General features: G+C 34.7%; 1 protein-coding gene across 8 annotated transcripts in view; it reads right to left on the reverse strand.

Moving 5' to 3' along the window:
* Window positions 1-10000, reverse strand: part of LOC144962936 (3',5'-cyclic-AMP phosphodiesterase 4C-like) — a 658366-nt gene that overhangs the window by 72529 nt on the left and 575837 nt on the right. For all 8 annotated transcript variants that reach the window (XM_078896352.1, XM_078896353.1, XM_078896350.1 and 5 more), the window contains one exon: window positions 9365-9458. In XM_078896352.1, the coding sequence (XP_078752478.1) occupies window positions 9365-9458 (94 nt within the window). The remainder of the gene's footprint in view (window positions 1-9364; window positions 9459-10000) is intronic.

Genomic DNA, 10000 nt, shown 5'->3' on the forward strand with positions numbered 1-10000 from the left:
CCGACTTTTACCTTTACGAAATCAACTCCAGTCATCATAATTAAGGAACCCTAATGTCATATTGAACTCCCTCGGGATCTCATGGATGCATTTGATACCAGCGATGATGTTTTGTGCCAGAGAAACTAACCCGATCTCATAATTTTATAAATGCAATGGGGATGATCTATATTACCGTTCCATGTGCTCGAGGTCATTGGTCACATTGCAAAGTGTGCTCAAAGTGACCAACACAAATATCTAATATCACGGTTGGTCGGTCACTGTGTTCAGTTTGACACATGAGTATGTTTACAACTTTCATAAACAAAGCAGTGCGTTTACATTTGTTATGTACTATATAAATATCCAATCGTTGGACATCAACAAATCATGTGATTGATGACTCGGTTGGACGAAAGCATGAATATAGATCGCTGCCATTCACTAACGCCCATTGGTACTATCATTCATTCACGTGAAGGAACCAAATATTTGTTACATTGCCATCCGGAAATATAACGGACCAACACACAAAACTATGTGTCATCTTGAACATTAAAAGTCTGGTTAATACAGTTTAGTGAGAATTACTCATAAACATGGATGGCAAAAACAATAACAACGACCAGAGTGACGTCATCTTCGTTCTATCTATTAAAGTCGTTCTATCTATTAAAGTTTGTCCAACGATTTTTAAATGGTTATTATTCTTTCATAATTTTGTCGATTGCGCCATGACGCAAATTTAAGAGGAAATAAAACGTGATATTTAACAGTAGTCATAATTCTTCTTCTTCTTCTTCTTCTTCTTCTTCGTTCCCGTCACGTCACATGGTCAGTCCGGTCTGGTGAATGAAGCCACAGTGGTCCTGAGGTCGTCCTCACTGCAATCGATCTAGGAGACCGCAATCGATCTAGGAGAAGGACACTCTGAAGCAAAACCGCCACTGCCTTGTGGACAGACCTTGGATGGTCAAAGGCTAAGGAAGCAAATCCTGAAAAACAGCACGCCGAAGACAGAGCAGCGGGGCCGGAAGGCGCAACTATCACAGGAAACTGGAAACTGCCACTGCATGCTTAAATCCCAATATGACAAGTCATAATTCAATTTACCCTAAAATAAGCAACTTGAGTCTCGAATCTATTCTTTTGCGGCTTAAAAAATGAAGGTAAACGCAATGGTATCAGGTTATAGCTCTGTATCCCAATAATTATGGCCTTTAACAAAAATGTTTTCTAATTCAAAAGTAAATTTTTCATATCTCGAATTTTTTTTTAGTTGTTGGAGAGAGAATCCTATCACCTTATTGTACTAAAGGGTAAAATGACTGGATGGGGGTTAGTAGTCGATATCTAGACTTGAGTGAATTTTGTCATAAAGTGTATTTTGAATAGAAATTCTCAGACGGCATTTCAAAGAACATAAAATCATCCGTATAAGTAAGTAGATGGGTTAGTAACATTGATTGACGTTAACCCTAGAATGTTTATTCGAACCTAACATGTTAATTTGAAATGTTGAGGGAAGGAAGGAAGGAATGAAGGATGAATAATAATAATAATAATAATAATAATAATAATAATAATAATAATAATAATAATAATAATAATAATAATAATAATAATAATAATAATAATAATAATAATAATAATAAATAATAATAAGAAGACGAATGACGTATAAGATTAGGGCATTTCTAGAATATCCTTGAACCTTCAAAGAAAGTTGTGAAGCTAAGTCTGTAAAGTGTAGTCGCTTATGAATGAGACTCGGATACAATATGTGAATGAATATCCAACCTTATTTTGTGTCAGACATAACGCGTTCACACCTATCCACGGTTAGCATTATCACACATTGATAATCACACCATCGTTATTAGTATTATTCCAATTAACACCTATCCCTCATCGATATTTCTTTTCTTTTCTACAAGCACAAGATATCATCAGCATTCGGATGCAACCGTTTTGTTCTAATGAGCCAAATTTTATGTTTTATTCTGACGACCTTTCGCACAGAACAACATTATTGGGATATTATGTTGGTGAAGCCATGAATGCAGTGTAATATGCTTTTCATAGAGTCATTTTTTTTTGCAGCACGCAAGATGTTTAGGACAGGCAAGGGCTGGTTTTCTGTCTGTGTGCTAGATTTTACCTGCGCCATTTTCAGGCACATTCCACGATGGAATGGATTTGCAGGGTTGGCTCTGCCTCATCTTTTGTTTCACACTTTCCCATCAAATTTTATCGGTACTCGCCAACATCGCACTGCATCCTCTTCACATCTTGTCGACGATCTAAATACAATATTCTGTGCCTTTATTTAATTAAGTTCTCTATTTATCTATCCTTTAACAGCATCGATTTGTTTAAGTATTCTATCATATTCAATCATTTCTTTTTAAAAGGGAAACCCGAAACGCTACAAATCATTAATCTTGTCAAAAAACTCAATATTCTTTTAAAGGAAACATTTCAGTATAATGTCTTTATATAAAGATATCGTGAGACAAAAGTTGACTGTGGACTAGATTGCCTTACAACGCAAGAGTCTCCTGAGATCAGTGTACTTTAGTAGAACCCACATGGTATCTGTGTACTTTAGCCAAATCAATGCGTTTTCCAAACGTGGAATGTTATCAGTCGGGTTGACGAATTGGGGCGTCCGGCAATCGAAAAGTCCGATGCTGAATCTGAATAGCTTAAGCTTTTATGTTGAACGATAATGGTTTTTATCTAGAGTATGATATAATAATATTATAAACTCACTGGTATGTCTAAGCTTGAGATGTTTGTGTTTATTTCTAGGTCACGCTTACAGATAGTATCTACGAGAAAAATTTCGTACAAAAGGCCAAGCTTGACAGTCTATTACCAACAATTTAATCAAGATATAAAAATAAATAAATAAGTACATTTTGATGATGCATTTCGGCTGGTTTACCAAGCTCAATATGGGTCAAAAGGATTCACTTATTTCTCCAGTATGCCACAGGGAAAAGAGATTACCGCTTCATACAGAACAAGTCGCCTGTTATATTTACAGATGCCATTCACTTCTAACTTGAATGCCGTATTGCAGAGAAGCAATTTACCCAATGATACATACAACGCGGGCGCTAAAGTGTTGAGGTCCTTGTCACTCATCCAGCTAACGGCCACACTCAACATTTCTTGACCCTTGTCAAATCACCATACCGCTAAGCATGAGACATCACAACTGGCTTTGTTTCGTTTTCTTTTAAAATCACACTTAAGTGCATATTTTTACAATTCTGAAAACCGAAAGCTATAGACAAGGGTGTGTTTAACATTGTTGTAAAAGACATTAATTTACGATGATTTGAGAATACTTAATAAACAACAATGGGTCTGAAACAATCTATCATACTTGTAAATAAGTACACAAATCCGGATTCATACCCTATTCACTTAATCTATTTATTAAAATTAAAATTTAAAAATTACATTTTAGGCCAAACAGTATTCTCAAATCTTACCATACAGACTGGACACCAGATGTTACATACCGGAAACGGAACTTATTTTCTGATTTAATAATGACTCAAACGTAATTCAATGCTATTTTTTTTGACATGCCTGATAACCCGAATTGTTATCGTCTCATTGTTGTAATGAAAATAGTTTTAAACCAACAATTTAATAAACAACATTTTTATCCTTTTTTGAAAATGTGGAATACCAAGATATAAAAATAAATTAAATGAGTACATTTTGATGATGCATTTCGGCTGGTTCACCAAGCTCAATATGGGTCAAAAGGATTCATTTATTTCTCCAGTATGCCACAGGGAAAAGAGAGTACCGTTTCATACAGAACAAGTCGCCTGTTATATTTGCAGATGCCATTCACTTCTAACTTGAATGGCGTTTTAACAAGCATCCTATGTTTTAGAACTCGTGATACGCAATAAAGATTCCGAAAATATGAAATAAGATGTGATTTCTTTTGTTTTTAAGGGTTTTACGGCGCATGTGACATATTTAGGTCAATTCACCGCCAGTAAAAAGGAAGAAATTGAATAGTCATACTATTATACAATTTCAATTTACATGACATGAGAAAAAGTAAGACAAAGGAAACCAATTTAAATAGAGAGATCATCCAGACAAAAGCACAAGATCTAAGAGGAATCCCTCAAATGTTTACAAATCATAATAATAATATGCCAGAACAAAAACATAGGAGTATAAAAAATATCATCTCCCAAAACTATAAATATTTGTTTGACTGCTTCCCTCTCAGCCAAGGACTCCGACAAGGGTCAGGACAAAACTAAGTAATCTCATTCCAAGACAAAGACAGAAAGCAAGTTGGAGCACACATATATAGGGGATCGAAGACGCACCTCTACTATGAAAAGGAGATCAAAAACCCCACCCAGTTAAATAGGATTAAACACCGGAAATTAAAAAAAAAATCAATTCGACATAACATGATATTAATTTTTTATAACTTTGATATTCTAACATTTTCCTATTCATCTCGATATTGTGCAATGCAATCTTCATCATGCGTCATTGCTGGCAGGTGTGGTTCATGTGCCCTACTTCCCAGAACTCGGAAGATGGTTGAACTAAATGGCATAAGAAATCCTATAATTTCGCATTTATTATCTACTCATCACCGGAAATGAGTATAATATGTAAATCAATTATTTCCTAACCAACAATTAAGACAAGGATTTACGAGGGTTAATCATTGGAGACTTACGCAGCTAATGGATTAGTGCTAAGAAATTAAATCCCTTAATCAGTGAACTGTCGTACTTTGGAAATACGGGTATTTAAAATTTTTAAACATTGAACAGAAAAGTCGCTTTTCAAATATCGATCGATCAAAATGACCTCTATCTTGGTTAAAAACTCTGAAATCTGGGATTTCGAGAAAACATGTTTGTAATTCGATAATTAAAGTCTTTTAACTACTTGCAAAAATAATGAGCGGCCAGTGGCTTCTTCAACATTGTGGACAGAATGCGGCATGTCATTTAATGACACAACTCTTTTAAAAAGACCCCCTCCCTAAAAACAGAACAGCATTGAAAAGAAAACAAAACAAAAAAACTAAAACAAAAAAACTAAAAAAAAAATAAAAAAAAAATAAAGAAAAATAAATTAAATTCAACAACAATAGCAAAACAAAATCAACCAATCAAACAAACAATCAAAACAAATTTTAATACATTTTCTCATTAATTAATACTATCGTCCGCCACATAAAGGATGTTTTTTTAGATGATCATTATCACCTAAGTAAATTGAGAACTCTAAAAATCGAGTGTCTTATCTGTGTCAAAAGCCGTGTTCAACAGACTTACTGTTTTCTGACATTGTCACGAATAGAAATATTATGGTATTTACCAACTTGACCATCGATGTCATAATCTGAGGTACAAACTTGAGTTCGATTCCTCGTCGTACGTCCTACGGGTTTAGTCCGACCGAAGTGAGTTCCTAATTATGAGGTAGTACAGGGACCACAAAATACATCTGTTGCTCATATGTTAGTTTATGTAAGAGATTGTGGAGTGACCACATAATACATCTGCTGCTCATAGGTTAGTTTATGTAAGAGATTGTAGAGTGACCAAAGAATACATCTGTTGCTCATATGTTAGTTTATGTAAGAGATTGTGGAGTGACCACATAATACATCTGCTGCTCATAGGTTAGTTTATGTAAGAGATTGTGGAGTGACCAAAGAATACATCTGTTGCTCATATGTTAGTTTATGTAAGAGATTGTGGAGTGACCACATAATACATCTGCTGCTCATAGGTTAGTTTATGTAAGAGATTGTAGAGTGACCAAAGAATACATCTGTTGCTCATATGTTAGTTTATGTAAGAGATTGTAGAGTGACCAAAGCATACATCTGCTGCTCATATGTTAGTTTATGTAAGAGATTGTAGAGTGACCAAAGAATACATCTGTTGCTCATATGTTAGTTTATGTAAGAGATTGTGGAGTGACCACAAAATACATCTGTTGCTCATAGGTTAGTTTATGTAAAAGATTGTAGAGTGACCACAAAATACATCTGTTGCTCATAGGTTAGTTTATGTAAGAGATTGTAGAGTGACCAAAGAATACATCTGCTGCTCATATGTTAGTTTATGTAAGAGATTGTGGAGTGACCACAAAATACATCTGCTGCTCATAGGTTAGTTTATGTAAGAGATTGTAGAGTGACCACAAAATACATCTGTTGCTCATAGGTTAGTTTATGTAAGAGATTGTAGAGTGACCACAAAATACATCTGTTGCTCATAGGTTAGTTTATGTAAGAGATTGTAGAGTGACCACAAAATACATCTGTTGCTCATAGGTTAGTTTATGTAAGAGATTGTAGAGTGACCACAAAATACATCTGTTGCTCATAGGTTAGTTTATGTAAGAGATTGTAGAGTGACCAAGGAATACATCTGCTGCTCATATGTTAGTTTATGTAAGAGATTGTAGAGTGACCACAAAATACGCAGGTAAAAAACAATGCTATATCTTGGATAGAAGACTGTTCAATCTCAAACTATTTTCACCAGATTAAAATGTACCAAACTCACTAATCACTACTGTGTGTACAAGGGTTAGAAAAGGGGAGGGGGAGGGGGGGGGGGAAGGGCATAAAAACAGCTAATTCTAACTGGATTGAAAACAGGTCTGTTTGCGATTCATATGTTAGTTTATGTAATCCAGGATATAATATATTTTGTGTAAATCCGCCTTATGCCAGACAATTGCTTTTCCTAACTGGATTATCAGTAGATTACCCAATGACCTACATAAAAAAATCCCTCCGAACCGAATGTCTTTCAAAATTAAAAAAAATAAATCACTGTGAACTGATTGATTAAATTGTGCATATTACGTCGTGTGACGTAAACAAATGTCGCATGTCTTTGGAATTAATAATGTGGGTTCATGGATCCAATTGGCTGTATTTGACAGGATATGACGTGAACCAAGGATTAAAAGACCCGATCTGTACGTCAGTCGGCGATGGAAATGTTTAATTGAATAACCAACAACGTTACAGACGAGGAAAACCCAATGAACTAACGATGCATAAATAGAGAAAAACCAGTACTATTATAAAACCGAGTATGAGCCATAATTTAGCGTTATGGTTTTTAAAACAGAGAGACATGCTTGATAATGTGATTTATTATGAAAGGGATGCTAATATTCTTGTTACTTTTTCCCGCTAATTCATCGGGCAACCTCTGCGGTAGCAGGTATGGCCGGTAATCGAAAGATCTGAGGTTCGATACCCAGTCGAGGAAGACTGATTTTTAGAATCTTTTTTTTTCTTGTATTTTTCTTTCTTGCTTTGTCTGGTATTGTTTCAAGACACTTTTTTAAAGATTATTACTGTATGCAAAAGAGGACAGCAGTATCTATCATTATTTATTAAATGGTAGAATTACAGCAATTTGGTCATTCACTTTGGGGTGATACACAAAAGATGGTCTAGGTGGAAACTTTACATTTGCCCATTACTCCTTCTTGTCCCAAAGCAAAGCGGTATTTTTGCTAGATTTGCCAGCACAAGACGAGCACAGTGGATATAAGAGCAATGTGCCCAATTCACAGAAGCTCATCATATTTCTTATAATAAAATACATTGTTTCTGGTGATAATCAAAATTGCATTCAGTTGCCACTTGCTGCTGCTCTTACTACTATGACCACTGCTTTATTGGAACGGGTCTCTTTAATAAAAAAAAAAGCAAATAAAAATTCGAATGAATAATGCATATTGACAAAAAATTGAAATGGAAATGTCCATAGCAATCAGAATATAATTACAACAAGATTCCATGGCCTCCAAAAATATACATTATAAAAATATACAAATAAATTAATTATTTATGTCCAAAAACAACTTCAAACCCTGTGACCCTGCTTCTCAAGACTTCATGGAGTGAGGGGGGAAGGGGTGGGGGTGGGGTGGGGGGGGGGGTGAGGGAATATAAGGGACACGATGTGCTCTTAAGTTAATTTGTAACTTGTTAGACAGAAACCTTTTACATGTGATACATAATTTAGTTTCTTAAAAGGTCAAACTCCTCAAATTTCTCAACCAATAACCGAAAAGAATGTTATAGAGTTTAAGTTGCGTTTTCAAGTTGCAATCAAAAAGAAAAAAAAATAGTTGCCATGAATAAAAGTAGAAAACTCATTCTTGTAATCTTTTCGTTTTGTTTTCCACGGATATGTCGATATATCGAGAGAATTGTGTCTATTTGTAACCAATTCTTATCATTATGTCCGGAGCGAATAACAAACAACAGTAAACTATAATGGCATAAAATACGTTATAACGGGGTACAGAAAGAAAAATAGACGCAATTCTCCATGTCCATACATAAATTAAGAATGCTGTCCTCCGTAAATCATTAATTTCATCGGTACGTTTAACGAGCGACTTGGACTCTGCGAGATGGGAATATCGTTCCATTTAATGATATAACTAAGGCATTGCGCATCTAGAAATTATGCGGAAATGCGACTTTAAACGGTAACACATCGCTTGTACCAAACCCGACTTGCAGAAACATTTTTCTCCATCTATGTGGATTTTAGGCGAGGAATTACATTTCTGAGATAAGTCTTTTATTCTTTTATTCACCAGCTGTTATAATATGCATTTTGGGAGAAAGAAATATGCAAAGCGTGGCAGTGTGGTATAAAATGTGCACTCTTGTTTCGTAATTTTGTTCTTGTCACTATGCCAGCTTATTATGTATAGATCTAAATGAAGAGAAAAAAAATTATGCCAAATACTGTACCTGACTTAGTGTTAAATTGACTATGAAACGTAACATTATGTTAACTGTCTTAATTGCTGTGTAACACTCGGTAATTGCAAGTCAGTTTTATGTGGGACAAATCGGTAAACATTTTAGACACGCAGTATTGCTTATGCTCTTGAAAATAAAACAAAACAAAGCGGCTTTTAAAATATACATAAATGTTGCATTCGAAAACACAGAAACATAGAAACACACACACATACACACACACACACACACACACACACACACACACATATATATATATATATATATGTATATATATATATATATATATATATATATAGATATATAGTGGAGAGAGAGAGAGAGAGAGAGAGAGAGAGAGAGGGATAGAGAGAGACATATATATACATATATATATATATATATATATATATATATATATATATAGATATATAGATATATAGATCAAAGGGGGGGGGTAATTAGAGAGATGTAGGGAGAAAGAAAAAAAAAAAAAGAGAGAGAGAGAGAGAGAGAGAGAGAGAGAGAGAGAGAGAGAGAGAGAGAGAGAGAGAGAGAGAGAGCACTCACCTAAGTATGTGCTACAGATGTACTCTGCAATCTGATTTCCTGACTTGCTGGACTCTGCAAAGTGATTCAGTTCCCTGTTTAGCATCCGTTTGAACTGGAAGAATAGAATAGTAATAACAACGGTCATTAAGTTTTCGTTTTGGTATAAGCGGTCAAATGTTATTTTTTCGGTTTCCCAAAATTGTACCGCTTCTGGAGGAATCAGTCTACGGGTATCAAACTTTTGAGCAATATTGGTCGTTAAGCATGGGTCACAGAAATCAGAAAGATACCAATTTTTTTCCCCTGGATATGCAACATAGGATAATGTCTGACGTAGTCAACAACAGAAAAAACCCAACAAAAAGAAAAAACCCCAACAAAACAAACAAAACAAACAAATAAACAATGGTTAATTAACAAAACAAAAATTTCACAATACTTAAATAATGGGATCCAAGAAACTTTTCGAAAATTTTTTTTATGATTCGGGATAGCTCAAAGTGTCCTTAAAACCGAGCAAATTGTATATCGGAAACTCTTTCTGATCAAATATTTTTAAAAAGAGCAGATAAACTAGAGCATACGTAATCCAATATCTTGGTTTCATATCGTATTTCTAGCTTTTGTCTAAATATAACAGTGATCGGTAGCTGA

The sequence above is a fragment of the Berghia stephanieae genome, chromosome 1 (genome assembly GCF_034508935.2).
Source record: "Berghia stephanieae isolate SIO BIC M18660-M18661 chromosome 1, UCSD_Bste_1.3, whole genome shotgun sequence".
In the NCBI taxonomy this organism is placed as follows: domain Eukaryota; kingdom Metazoa; phylum Mollusca; class Gastropoda; order Nudibranchia; family Aeolidiidae; genus Berghia; species Berghia stephanieae.